Source organism: Chanos chanos, chromosome 3, assembly GCF_902362185.1.
Source record: "Chanos chanos chromosome 3, fChaCha1.1, whole genome shotgun sequence".
Taxonomy (NCBI): Eukaryota; Metazoa; Chordata; class Actinopteri; order Gonorynchiformes; family Chanidae; genus Chanos; species Chanos chanos.
Genome location: NC_044497.1, coordinates 42,634,892 through 42,650,000, shown reverse-complemented (window position 1 = coordinate 42,650,000; position 15,109 = coordinate 42,634,892). Strand labels below are relative to the sequence as shown.

The window sequence follows — 15,109 nt, the reverse complement described above, 5'->3', positions numbered from 1 at the left end:
AGCAACAGCAAAGAAGAAAACAGGAGCCCCTCCCCACCTGCTCGTTATACACACGCGCGCACACACACACACATGCTCACACACAAATATTCATCATATTCATACACCATCCTAACACATTCTGGACAGCATCCCCTACCCTTAGACTCAATCTGTTGTGGTCCTTTTGTCTGCTGTCTATTCCTGTCTGTCCTCTCTCTCTCTCTCTTTCTCTCTCTCCCTCTCTCTCTCTCTCTCTCTCTCTTGCTCTCTCCCTCTCACTCATAAAGACTTGGCACAAACAGAGAAAGAAGTGAGCAGTAGACAGTAATAAATAAACAGAGATGAGATTGAGACTGGCCAGTCTGTGTGGACAATGTGTCTGTGTTTGTGTGTGTTGACACCAGCCTGTAACAGGTGTCAGCCACTGGGCAGAGTAAGGGTATGGGCACCGGTTGCCTTGCAAAACAGTCAGTGAACTGATCCCTCTTTCATCCATCCCCAAAACATACACACATACAGTAAGTCCATAGAGACTGTGTTTCATCCGTCCCAAAAACATACACATGCACTTTCACAGATATACAGTGAGTCCATAGAGAATGATGTTGGTCTGGAGGACAGGAGTAAGGTTTCTCTTAGCTCGAACAGAGTGGATTAAAGAGAGAGAAAGAGGGAGGGGGAAAGGAACAACGAGCCAGTTTCTTGTGTGTGTGTGTGTGTGTGTGTGTATACCCTCTCACTCTGTATTGGCTCTCCTGTGTGTTGTGGAGATGAGAAGTAGGAATCCCCCCTATGTTCTTTCCACTTCTGTTTCCCTCACTGTTGTCCCCCCTCCCCTCCATCTCTAGACTCATTAACATAGCAGCTGCTGAATGCAGTGTGTGTGTGTGTGTGTGTGTGTGTGTGTGTGTGTGTGTGTGTGTGGAGGTGAGATGGAGGGGGAAGACCAGGGGGTTCCAGTCAATGGTGGTCCGTCTGGACATTGAATAGTGCTGAAGCAGGACCCAGCGGCCAGAACAAAGGAGGAGAGAAGAGAAGAATGAGGGGAGTGAATGAGTCTGCTTGTCACTGTGCACTAGAAAGTGGAGAACAGAATGAAAGAAAGTTTAAAAGAAAAAAGAGAGGAGTGTAAGAAAAGACAGACTTTACCACCTGTCTCTCTCTCTCTCTCTCTCTCTCTCTCTCTCCCTCTCTCTCCCTCTCTCTCCCTCTCTCTCTCTCTCTCTCTCTCTCCCTCTCTCTCCCTCTCTCTCTAACTCTCTCCCTCTCTCTCTCTCCCTCTCTCTCTCTCTTTCTTTCATTCTCTGTGAGCAGACTGTTTAGTAACAGGGTTAAACCAGAGTTTGTTTTTGTTTGTTTGTTTGGTTGGTTGGTTTTTATCTTATTAAAACAACCTGTGCAATCAGCAAGTTTAAACTAATTTGGAACAAGTGAAGTTTGTGTATAGAATTAATGTAGCTTTTACTAACTTTACTTTTCCATTGCAGAACTCCTATGCATTAGCATAACACAAAACACTATTAAAGGTAATATGGCACTGAATATAACGCAAACGAGTGCATTTTCTCAGTCTCTCACTCATTCTCATAGAGTACCTCTCATCTGAAGGGGATACCTGTAAGAGACTTGTGAACTTCGATTCACAGTGTACCTAACCGCTGACTCTCTCTCTATAGAGCACGAGAAAGTGTTCAATCCACTACACTGTCCAATGTGACAATCTGCTTCACTGTCCAATGTGACAATCTGCTACACTGTCCATTGTGACAGAGGTTGTGAATCTTGACTTCTCATGATGTTTAATTGTAATGGTATGTAACTGACTGGGATCTTCAGCACACAGAAAAAAACTTCCACTGTTTCATTTTTGTTTTAATGTGATGTCTTCCTGTGTATGTCTGATGTCATTTTCTATTTGTGTGGTTCAGGCTATCTGATTGTACTCGCGTATCATCGGTAAAATACATACTGAGCATTAAAAAACTGTAACAAGGCCCTCCTTGAAATATTTAAGGAAAAAATGTAAATAAAATGATACTTTTGGAAGGAACATGTTGTTTATTGAATTGCGTTTGTTAAATAAAGACCCCCAAACCATGTCATTGTGTTGTTTTACACATGTTCATTACTTTTTTTCCCCAGAATGTTTCAAAGAGTGCCCTCTTAAAGATTTGCTATTTTTTTTAATGCTGTGTATTATCATCAATGGTACAACTTACACAATTGCACACTGCACTATTCTACACGAAACAGCCATAACGGTGTCAAAAACCAAAATAACTGCTTTCATCACTGACATCCTGGGTTTCAAAGATGTCTGAAAGGCATGGAAGTTCTTGTGCTGTCGGCTATTGAAAATATTTCATTCAGATCTTGCTTTAAAATGTACCTCATGTGTTTGAAATATGCAAGTTCACAAGTTTAATAACTACCAACTGTATTGTGGTTTCATATATCTACCATCATTATCTTAATTTCAGTAAGAGTTCATTCATAAAAGCCCATAACAAAAAGCCAAGTATGGAACCCATTTCATTCATTTCCTCTATAATGAGCTTAATATCGGACAGTTTTGCTCATAAATCAGGTTTGAACAGTACAAAAAGCAACATGTTCTTCCAATTTCTGAGGGTCATAGAGGGTAACAAAAGATCTATAAGATGATCTATAAGGTGACAGAGGATTCAGCAGATGGAAGGAAGGTGTACCAGAGTGAGAGCCTACAACCAAAAGCTGGCATTTCTGAAAAAGTAAGAAGAATATGTGGTAATTACATACATGTGTAGTTCTTTATTGTGTTGCTTTCCCACCAGTAAACTGTTCCAAAGCATACAAGCACATTTGACCAATTATGTTGGAAGTGTATCTTTGTATGTGTTTGTGGTTACAGAACTGAAGGGGGGCTCTCTCCTCTGAGACCCTTGCAAACTATAACGTTCCTCTTTGTGCATCCAACTGAAATTCACATAACCACAAAAATGCAAAACTATGTAACTGGAGAAAGAACTGGGAGGGCAAGCATGCTGTTCTACTGGCATAAAAAACACTCACCATGCTCAGATATGAACCACAAAAAAGAATTTATGTTGCAGAAAGGATTTGGTTTTGTTCACCCTCAAAACATTTTATGTGGATTTTCAGTCTTTTGAAAGATACAAGGCAAAGCTTGAAATTCTTGGACTCAGTGCAGTACACACACACACACACACACACACACACACACACACACACACAAGTGCAAACAAAAGGAAGGAGCAGTGAAATAGGTTGTGAAGAACTCCAATGCCCCACTTCACATTCTCACTCAAAGAAATGTGGAAACGTTGGAAGCATGTTTTCTATCTCTCCAGACTCTCCAAAAAAAAAATTCTTTCATTCAAATCTTTTTCTCTTTCGCTGCTCGTCTCTTGGGTTCAGATTCAGCTGTCTCTCCTCTCGTTCCCCTTGTTTGGGGTGGCGAGGGGTGGGGGTGACTACTCTGCTAAAATCATTTCCAAATTCCTACTCTGATGTGTGGCGGGCAGGCACATGAAGAATCTATTAGGGGGCCTCTCCGTTGCACTCTGGGAGAGCAGCCAACTCAGCCGCCGGACAATGGAAATCCAGCTCAACAAAAACATCCTGCCCGAGAGAGAGAGAGAGAGAGAGAGAGAAAGACATAAGGAGAAGGGGAGATGATGGGGGAAGGGGGAGGGGAGCGTAGGGGGTGAAAGAGACATGCTTGGGAGGTCGCAGTTGGTAAGACTCTGCTGTCCTAAAATGCATACTTTAGTCCTGTTTATCAGATACACTTCACAAAACACGTGGCATGTGATATGAACACCTTAAATACATCACTACAGCTCATCCTAAAACTGACAACACAGCATGGGGTCCGTGGAAATTACGATGAGAAACATGGTCTCGCATTTCTTACATTGGTTTGTAAGATGAGAACTATGTGACACACTCTGCCAAATCCAAACACTGAAACAACTTGACAAAAGGCCATTGGCTGAATTTTATACTACCACATGGAAAGCCAACAATGAGTAACACTACAAAATAATACTGACTGATTTAATGGACACTTATTGCTGAACTATTACTAGTAATAATAATGAAATTCATTTTGGGTGGTCTTGTAATGTGACTGAGGAGGGGGAACTCTTGTAAAGACTGATGATACGTGATAACTGCATATTTCATGTCTTGAGTATGACGAAGCTCTGAGGCCAAAATTTCACAGTTGACTCACTTTCTAATGTGGCAGGAGAAGAGCAGTGTGAGTGAGTCAGAACCGCACAGAGGAGCAGGCTCAGACAACAGATGTGAGAGATCGAGGCAAGTGTTCCGTGACAAATCACACACTTCGAGAAGGAAGGTGTGCGAAAAACATCAAGTGAGTGATCACAGCGTAGAGCTGACAGGATGAATATGAGAGTGAGCGAGAGAGAGAGAGGAAGGGGGAGAGAGAGAGAGAGAGAGAGAGAGAGAGAGAAGGTACGAAAAAAAACGTAGAGTGCTTTCAGTGGGAAACGTTTTACCTGTGTAAATGTGTACATGTGCTTTAGAGCAGGGAGATACCAAGGAAGGGCAATTAGACAGAGAGAAGACAGAGGACCAGAAAACTGCTCCCCACACAGACCCGGTAACATAAAACCCACTCGCACACACGCAGACACACTAGAGAGGGGATCTGTCTTTAAAACAAAACTACCCACAACCCCTTGCGCTCTTTTATCCAGCATATGAAAGGACAGGGGCGAAATGAATGACAAAAGGAAAGAGAGAATGGGGACGGGGGTCAGGTTGGCCCAGTGAGGGAAGAGGGGGGGGGTCTCACATGCTCCATTCTTCTCTGGAGGAAAGAGGGAGCAGAGGAGGGGAGGAGAAGGGGAAAAGGGAGGGGGTGATGTGAGAAAAACTTTTGCAGCCATACATTAGAGAGGGTTTAATGATTTCTTTACTGGCTTGTACACAAACGTACAAAAAATATTACAGCACTCATTTTCTCACCACGCATCAATCACAGTGTTACAAATGTTCAGAAAAAAAAACACACACACAAACAAAAACCAAAGAAATTACAAAAACGAAAGAGAGAAAGAAAGGGGGAAAAGCCAAATCAACAAAATAGAACATTCGCATCACTCATAAAGACTCAAAAAAAAAATGTTTGTTTGCTGAAGACACAAGAAACAAAACAGAACTTGGTCCAAAACAAAACATGAGAGAGAGAGAAAGAGAGAGAGAGAGAGAATTATCAGCACTTTACTCATTCATTTACACCTATCCAGTCATTTTACCCCTCTGTCATAAATGTTATGACACTGCTGAGTGAAACAACCACACCGTGCAACATTTGTTTGTTAAAATGATCCATGAACCATCACATGTATTCTTCCCCTTTCATATCAATAGGAGCCGAGCACTTCAGAAAAAGAAAGTGCTCCAAGATGTCATCAGTGTTTTTATATATATATACGTATCTGTCTATATATATATGTATATATAGATAGATAAATAGATATATACACACACATAGATACATACACCCGATCACAGAGATACAAACATCTTTGCAAACGTAATGTTTACAAAGTAACACACAAAAAAAGACAATATAACCTGGAGCATTTTATACAATAGTATTTTGCTGTGTTCCTTTTTTTCTATTTAGAAAAAAAATACATGTTGACACAAAGTCAACTAATCAACAACAGTCATCAGTGCAATATTTAAAACAATAAAAAGAGTAAAAATATCAAGTTTAAGACAAGCGATGCATATCTTTTATTTATTTATTTTTCTGTCTGTTTATACCAATCTGGTTGATGTTGATGAAATCGCTTTTTGTTGTCTTTCCAAGAACAAAAATAATCCCTGGTAACTCTCTCTATGTCACACAGCCACTTCATGCCTAAACAATGGGCAAGACACACAACAGCACAAAATAGCACGCACAACTCTCATTCTCTCACACACATACACATACACACACACACACACTATACATGGGGCTTCTCACCAAAATGACTGTGATTCTATGTGATATTTGTCCTCTTTCACTCACTGTTGGCCATTGAGTCAAAAACAAGAAAATTAAACTTACATAAGCAGCATTGAAACGAAAATCAGGGTGACATGACTTTTAAAATGCAGCAGGCAGCTTCTTTTTACACATGTGTTGATGTTCCTGCGACAGTCATGTGGCACAGGTAATAATCATCATAAAACATTATGTTAATAGTCCTGCTCAGTAGTAACTATTGGTAAGCCTCAGCTCCTTCAGTTACCTGATCAGGCACTAGGGGGCGTAAAAGGCTCCACATTTTGTGCAACAAAACTCCCTGCACTCAAGTCATGCAATACATTCCACTTTTTGTAACTAAATAAAATGAAACAAAAAATGGAAAGACGAGATAAGTGTTCGGCTGAAATAAACATTAACATTATGTCAACCATGCTATGCAGAGGGGAAAAAATCGCCACGTTTAGCTTCACCAATAGGTCTAATTTTGGTTGGAAATAAATTGTCCCGAGTGAAGATTTTAACAATTACAACAGAGCCTTACAGCTATTTAGGCTGCTGACCCAAACATATAGAGAAACTGAATTTAGAAAACTAAAAGGGAAATGCTCATATAAAGAGAGAGAGAGAACAAAGCCTAATAATTGGTAGCTTCGAAGGAATAACTCTACTATTGTCAAATACTTTAAAATCGAGGTAGTCGGTACAGAAAACCAAACATACAGTAGAAGCGTTGGCTTTTCTCAGGAGAATGTACTTGATAACAATGCGGGTTTGGGGCGGTGGATCTCCACACGGGACAGTTTACATACTGTGAGTCCGAAGCAGCTCAAGTCACCCTAAATATGCTTAAACTTAGGCTATAGTTTCTTTAAAAATAACAACATAATTTAATGTATCATCTTAATGTACCTTCATAAATAAAAAGCCCAGCCTGTATTCACAGTGATGACCAGGGTGTTAATAAAATACTGAAAGAATATTATAAAGTGTATTCCAAATGCAAGTTTCCTGACGTTTTGATAAAAGCAAAAGCAGCGGTTTAGTAACACATTAGACACCGGTCGCACTGGCCCGATGTCAGCCATCTGCTATGTAAAGGCAGAGCGTATTTTTCTTTTTTTACTTTTTTCTTTTTTTAAACACAGAAACTGAGTAAAGCTATTGTGTACAGTACTTAGCAACATTAATTCAATTGCTGTTATTCTGATTACATAATTTAAAAGCATTGGATATCATGATGCCGCGTTTTGAGCCAATTCGTTGACTGATGATTAAAATAAAGTTTGAAAAAGGAACAAAAACAGTGTATTGCTAAATAAAAGATAGCCCCCATTCTCGTGGTCATGTCTTCCCTTTCGGTTTTCCAGCATACAGCCACAGCATCAAGTGCCATCTTTATGAAAATAATTTAATAATGGTCACACTGGTGAACAGCACAGCAACAGGTCAACACCTCATAGGAAGCCCCGAAAAAAGCGTTTCAGTTTCAGCGCAGTCACTTAAACTGCCGCGGTCACTTGAACTACCGCGCACATCATCTGCCTTCTAGAGTTCATACAGGCTCGCTTTTAATGTTCAAATCTGGTGATTAACACATTCAAGAAAAAAAGCTTTAGTACCAACGCATCCGAGACGCGTTCTGATTTCATGATCTATATGAATGTCAAATGTGACCATGTGTATCACTCAGGAGAGAGACGCAGGCGAGCCCAACTGTCCCATTTGGTTTTCGGTACAAGGGAGCTAGGCGTCTTTACTCAATTTGGCAGAGCAATTTACTAATGAAACGCAGGATTACAAGAGCCTGTCTCTCCGTGTTTACCTGACAGCAGGGAGGCGCATCACCGTGCGCCAGAGGAGTATTTTGCCTTGGTGATGAGGTATAAGACGATGTCTTGATGTCCTCCAAAGGCAGCGATGTGTAAAGCACTCCACCCTTCCCTGTTGGCCAGTCGAATATCGGCTCCGAATTTCACCAGCAATTTAACAAGCTCAAGATTACCGTCAATGACCGACTGATGCAACGCCGTCTGTCCCTCTGGCCCAAATGAGTTGACATTGAATTCGCAATTTGTCATGTTTTGTAGCAATGAATGGAGTTCTTTTGTGTTGCCTTTCTTCACGGCCTCTTGGAACACTCTCTGAGGTGCGGAGCAAGTTGATATATCCGCCTGGCTCATGATTCAAACTGGATTAGAGTCTCTCCCGCTTTACTATCACGACCGCCTTCTTGTCTTTAGCTTCAGAAGTATTACAGCCTTTATGCGCTGGACTGATACCGGTTCAAGCACTAGGACGCGCAAAAGAGACTAAAAAATGAGACGATATTATATCCCAAAAAGGACAGACATTAAATGACACACGTGGTGTGCAAAATGCAGTCAGTGGCTGAAATCCAATCCCTATAAATGATCCAGGCCACGCAAGGTGTAGTCTGGTCTTCCGTTTCGCTTTTTTTCTGTAGCAGCACCAGGTTATGGCAGAGTTAACGAATGAAGCCTCGCTATTGTTTTATATTGATATTGGAGGTATGAATGATGATATTTCCAAGACGTATTTGAATGTCCGTTGGATTTTGACAGTCTTCTTGGTTTATTCACCTCTTGTCTTCGCTTCCCACGTCCCTTTCTGAATACGCCTGGAGCCGCCGCGTTTTGTCTGGCAAGGGTGACTATCAAGGATAAAATATCAAACGTTACCAAAGTGTCTCGTTTCACTAGTTGTAAGGATTGAAATATGAAACATGTTCAAGATTTGTTATTTATAATAAGCTTGGGATAACCCACTTGCCTGCAGTGTCTGGACGGTCGTGGCGACTTGAAAAATCCCCGCTTGCCCTATCGTTGTGTGCCCCTCGAGCGGTCCTGCTGAATCTCTGCCTAGTATAGCGCGCCAGGCAGATATTTCAGACGTCCTGTTTTGCATAACAATAAGTTTCTACAGCATAAACCATTGTGAAATGGGAGGAGTTCACTGAAGCTAATAGGCTGCAGTGCTCGCTTGGGGAGGGTCCAAAGCTTGAAACTGTAGATAGAGGCGTGGTTATGTGACCAAATGTCCAAGAGAAATAAAACTGTTCGTTAACGCCCCCCCCCCCCCCCCAACACACACACACACACACACACACATACTACCACCACTATAGAACAGATAATTTGCACCAAGAAGATGTGTGAAGAGAAGCATAAACGACCACACGAAGAACATTCATTTAAAGTTATTTAATCTCTCTGAACTGTGTATCTATTGGCTGAGTAAAAAGGTTGGAATAGCCTTCCACATATTCGCGGTCTCCTCTGATCTCGCAAGCTCTCGTTGATGGCTGAGGACATAACTGCAAAATATAGCAAATCGGCCCAGTCCAGTTAATATGGTTTGTATTTTCATAGTCTGTAAACAGTGTGGACACCGTATGTCACCTATTACTGCTGTCGGCTGATCGGGCCTTCTTTATGCCACGAGACACTTTCATCTCTATCAGAATACAACAATGCAAGCCAATTAAGAGCTGAATTGAGACTGTGCTGTCTCTCCCTGTAAGACTATACAAAAATAATTCTTAACACTCAAATATTTCTGTTAATCTTACCTCCATGATGTTTGTGTAAATATTGAGAATCATCTAAAAAAATAAACGCCAAAACCACATTTAGTTTCACTTCCCACTGTTGATGGGAAAATACTTTGTCTCTCGCTAAAGTTTATACTTCTGAGGAACAACACACAAGTATGTCACGCTTTGCTTCAGAGTTGTCATTCAAATGAAGCAAATGGCTTCTGGCTGCTTCTCTTCCCAAATGGCTCAAATTAGAGATATCAGCGTGTCTTTTCAAAACATAGGAAAAGAACGACTACAATAAATGTCAGTAATTTCCTTTATTGCGCATCCACACGAAAAACTACACACCTTTTACCTCTTCAAACGATTCAAACATGCATGAAGGACAACTTTCCCAGCTACTTTAAGTGACAAGCGAAGGAACATCAAAAACATAACCGGCGCGACTTCCTGTGTAAGTGAAAAGAGGTGTGTGCAACGCTTAGAATGACACGCATAGCAGTTGTACCGTGGGAACCGGACGGCTGCAATTCTGCGCATTGCTCTCGCCTCTCTCACTCGCCGCAGTTTGGCGTGGAAACCCACATAAGGTATACAGTATAACCGTTTGCTCCGTTTGTCAATGGCCTTTTAAGATCAGATCTAAAAACCATTCTGTGACAGTGTGAAACCGCTTTATGCCTTTAATGCTGATGCGGTGTCACTCTGTGGATATTTTCCCACAGTAAACTCACTTTTGGTCTCTGTCTTACTGAATTAATAGGCGATAAACCTAAAGAAGCAACACGCTTTATCAGGTTATTGTCAAACTCCCTCCTAAGCATTTGTTAAATCTGGAAAAATGTGGACATATTAGAACAAGATCACTGGTTTGTGTTTGTTTCTTTTCTTTTTTTTCCACAAGATCATGCACAGGGCAGGAGAAGTGTATGGACCCCATGGAGAATGTAGGCTTGTCTGCTTTAGTATTGATTCCATGTAACAGGCCCTTACATGCAACTTGATTACCATTTAAAGTTGAAATGACAGGACAAAGTTGGATATGTTAAGTTTCAAGCATTAGTTTACCAGCATTCAACACAAAAAGAGCAATAAGGACAACCAGACTTCAGAGAGACATTTACCAATGAGTGAGTCAAAAGTATTCACTGAAACTGAATCAGGGAAAACCATCTCTGTACATATGTTTGCTAATCAGAGAGACGTGTCTGGGGCCTGGTCTACTGGAAAATATTTGCACAGGAAACAGGAGCCTCTCCTATTGGCCAGTTATCTCCCCAGCCAAAGTCATTTTTGGAGTTTCTTGTGTTTGGCATGTATCTAGGTTTGTCCCTAGCTGTATATCCTACTATTCTGGAGCATATCTCCATAAGGACATATGAAATCTGGATGTTAATGTCAAAAAGAGTGGACCTATAACAGAACACTGAGCACTGACCACTTGATCCAGTCACAGCCATGTGTTCATCACAGGAATTTTTTCATTTTGGGACTATGCCATCTCAACTCATTCATCAGTAACATGACCACAGCAGAGAGAGAGAGAGAGAGAGAGAGAGAGAGAGAGCGCATTGTGGGGGGAAAACTAACTAAAGACTTGCTCAGTATGACACAGGCTAAAGGTATATATTCATATTCCAGTCTGGACATCCATATTGCCTGACAAACTTGACATTTCAGAAAGTTGCCAAATGATTTAAGTTTATAAAAACGGAATTTAATTCATATTTAATTTACATTGCAACATATTTAGTAACCTGCAATTTACATTTCATAAGTGGAGATTAACAGGAATAATCAATCCATTTTAACCAAGGCTGTGGCTTTCGGGGTCATCACTTCATCATCATTTTTTCGCCGTAATTTTGAAAGCATTAAATATAATTACCATTATGAAGCTTGATGCTTGCCTTATGTACAACTCAGCCCTGCCACATTGTTTTTTTTTTTTTATCTTTTGTCAAGCTCACCAGATGTCAGGTGGATAGAATGCCAGAGATGATCAACAGTTATGGAATGAGGGAGGAGAAAGATGTGAGCAAAAGCCTAGGGTTTTCTCTAGAAAAAAAAAAAAAAAAAGGCTCCTACTTCTCACCTCAACCCCAAGTCAGAGAGAGACAGGCCCTCAAGCACCTCCACATGACAAGACGAATGATGATTTAAACACCATAAACAATCTATGCATGTTGAATGTACAAAACCCCCTTGAGCTGAGAGAAGCACGGAGGAACAGTTTTGCTTCTCTGTACTGTATTAGAACGAAAAACGGCGTGCGCAGACTGGAGACACGAATGTGAACTCTTTAATGTGGGGCCAGTGTGCCTGTGTGTGAGGGTTTTTTGGCGCCTGAGTCAGACGGTTTGAGAGAGAAGGGGACGGGCGGAGGCCCCTGAGTCACGGGCCGGGGATTCTGTGGAGCGAGTGTGACGTTTCAATAGAGGGAGGGCCTTCAGAGTCCAATTCAGCACTGGACCACGTGTTCAAGGAGCGTGGGAAAGAGGCGAGCTTTTCTTCCCAGCAAAGAAAGACCGAGGATCAAATAACACAGTGCTGCAAAAAGCCAGAGCTGCCTCACTGGGCTAGGTAGCCCGACTGTAAGCAGACAAGGGCGAGCAGACAGATTATTTCAAGCGAACGCAAACACGACCACGATACAGTTACAGTAAATACTTTGATATTTATATTCGGGGCACACATACATATAAAGGAAAGACAGATGTAGGCTTTTCTGCTGGGACTTGGGAGAGTACAGGCAAGCTTGAAAGAATTTATGCAGCCCATCCTGTTTTTGAAGCTAGAAAAATGTCCCCTTGAAAACCCAGGAGCTAACACACTCTTTGGCCTGAATTCAGCTGGGTTGTCTTTGAAGGTCCAAAATATTTCTCTGTCATTATAGCAAACGTACAAATTGAGATTTATCTTTAATAGACTAAACATAAATAATTTATGGCTCCAAAGAGGAGGTGCCAAGTAAAGAAAAAAAAATAAATGAGAAATGTCCTCTCCAGAGTTATGGGTTGAAGAATTTTGAAAATTAGAGTTAACAGATACAGCTGTGAAGATCAAAATGTCATCTCTCTCCTCTCATTCTCTCTCTCTATAGTTTTTTGCTTTTGTTTGTTTGTTTTGAAAGTTGAGTTCGGATGTGATTTTTAGTGGTTTCAGACAATATTAAAAGCAGATACTGCACAGGCATAAACATGTGACTGCATTGTACAGTTCTAAAAATAGTTATAGTTCCCTATTATTACATTATATTATCACATAAGAAAACTTTATGGCTTTTAGATTGTGATTTTCTAAATCAATGTTGCACTCGTTACAATAGGATACCGTGTATATTATACTGTGTATGTGTATGCTCTATCAAGATCCATGTTACACACGCAGAGAGATATAAGAATTATGGTATATTATTAAAATGGGTTTCTCCCATACATTTAGGGGAACTGGTACAGTTTTCTTAAGACGCTACATTTAAAAATGTGCTGTGTTTTGATCTTGCTATTCATGTCATTTGTTCTCTGGGATTTAAAATGTCACAGATTGTTTACCCTGTAATAATGTAAACATGACAAGGAGATTTTTGCATGTTTATTTGAAAGCACAGGACTAGAGGATAAAGCAGTTTGGTCAGTGTTTCACAAGCATTGGGTAGATCGGCAAAGGGTGAGAAAACAGGTGAATCAGATGAACAAGTGTGAGCTGAAACACAGAAAGCAGTCGGGCAATTCATGCTATTACGAACATAACTGATTCCTTTTGTAATAAATCTTTTAATAGTTATGACACATTCAGAAACAATGTGTAAGCAATGTGTAAACACAGCAATGTAAAAATGATGTTTCTTTAATAAAAAATGGAATAAAATGATAACTTGTCTGAGCTGAAGTGCTGGTAAGACATCTTCAGGTCCATGAAAAACATTAACACTGATTGTGCTCTTGAAAATGGCTGAACAAGCGAACCTATGTAATCATTTTGTGGTTAATTATTAAAAACTATTTCAGACAATCTATGGACATTGTAACGAGAAATTAAAATCTGCCACTGAATCCATTTCACCTTATAGAAATGCAGTTCGTTATTTCACAAGGCTGCATGTTGGATGAAAAGTCTCTTAATGTTCACACAAACAAACTTCTACCTGCAGACCTGAAAGAGACAGTGACATTTCATAGAACATTACATAACACCCAGTTTAGGAAAGAAAACAATTTAAACCAGGCAAATTCTGGCTCTTTTCACGGACTAGGGGAAGAAACACAGACTTCGGCAGAGGCATCTTGACCATTCGAATTTTTTGAGCTTGGTGATTTTTGATTGCCAATTTTTAAATCAATTTTTATCTCACAATTCAGTTGCAATATCATAACAGACTAATCATTTATTTTCTTTAGAACTGTAGCAGAAACAATAGTGAACCTGGCATATCATTCACTCGTTACACTAAGCCTTTTTTTGTGTGAGTTCCCCCTGAAAAAAAAATGGGTGCATGACACCCCTGGAGCATGGAGATATGGACTCATTTTTCTTTTCGTGAAGGACATACTTTTGTGTCATTAAAGAGGTCAAGCCTGAGGAGATGTTGTATCTTCAGTCAAATGTAGGATTTCTTGAAAATTTGATAGCACACGATCAAAATGCGTTCCTTCCCAGAATACCTTGCCACAACCAGTACAGATGAAGAAAACTGGAATTCTGGGAAGCAGGCCTGGGGGCACGGTCTGTAGCTGGACTTCAGCACCTCCAGGGAATGTGAGGGTCTGGGGGTCCAGGTGAGTATGGGGGGCCCAGCGGCAGTGAGGAGTGAACTTGGGCCCCTCTGGGGGCCTCCAGCTGTTGTATGGGAGCTGCGGTTTATACAGTTCCTCCCAGTCTTCTCCAGCGTCTGCAGGCTCCCGCAGGAGACCTGAAAGAGGAGGAGAAAAAAGGAGGAGAAAAATACATTCATATAATATGACTTGTTTAACGGTAAAGCTGACAAATTTTGCATATTTGTTTTTCTAAATCACACTGATGGAAAGGTAAACTGCATTCCAAGCATGAAATTTCACTGACATTATTTTATTTATTGCCGTATGCGGAGGGAGGAACAGAATCATAAACTCTGAAAGGGACAGACTTCAAATAATATAACTGAAGAAAAACATGAAAATGGACATCGTACCTTTTTTCTGCATCATTCGAACCAGGTCTTCTCTTGGTAGTTTCAGGTATTGATCGCTGTTGCAAGCCTTGAAAACATTCATAAAAATCAAACATAACTAATGACACACAGTCTTTATTTAATGATGGTAAACACATTATCTAATCATTTTCAGCAAATTAGGCAAACGATGATAGTGTCTGACAGCAAGAAAGCAGGCCCTGTACAAATGAAAAATAACTTGGGCATCCACTTTACTGTTCCTCATTGTGAGAACTGAGCAGAGTATCACAGGGTCGCAGGTGAAGCAGGCCACTGGATATGTGAGCCTAGGCTAGATCACACACAGGTATTTCACAACGTATCGTCAATCCCCCCCCCCACCCACCCACACACAGACGCA

General features: G+C 40.8%; 2 protein-coding genes across 2 annotated transcripts in view; both read right to left on the bottom strand.

The window, feature by feature from the left end:
• nrarpa (NOTCH regulated ankyrin repeat protein a) overlaps nt 1-8,663 on the bottom strand; it is a 13,889-nt gene extending 5,226 nt beyond the window's left edge. The window contains exon 1 of the mRNA XM_030769417.1: nt 7,821-8,663. Coding sequence (XP_030625277.1) covers nt 7,840-8,178 — 339 coding nt within the window. The 5' untranslated portion in view covers nt 8,179-8,663 and the 3' untranslated portion in view covers nt 7,821-7,839. The remainder of the gene's footprint in view (nt 1-7,820) is intronic.
• Nucleotides 8,664-14,081: 5,418 nt separating this feature from the next.
• Nucleotides 14,082-15,109, bottom strand: part of exd3 (exonuclease 3'-5' domain containing 3) — a 28,010-nt gene continuing 26,982 nt past the window's right edge. The window contains exons 19-20 of the mRNA XM_030769253.1: nt 14,728-14,794; nt 14,082-14,469 (exon numbers count right to left, since the gene is read on the bottom strand). Of these exons, the coding sequence (XP_030625113.1) occupies nt 14,129-14,469; nt 14,728-14,794 (408 nt within the window). The 3' untranslated portion in view covers nt 14,082-14,128. The remainder of the gene's footprint in view (nt 14,470-14,727; nt 14,795-15,109) is intronic.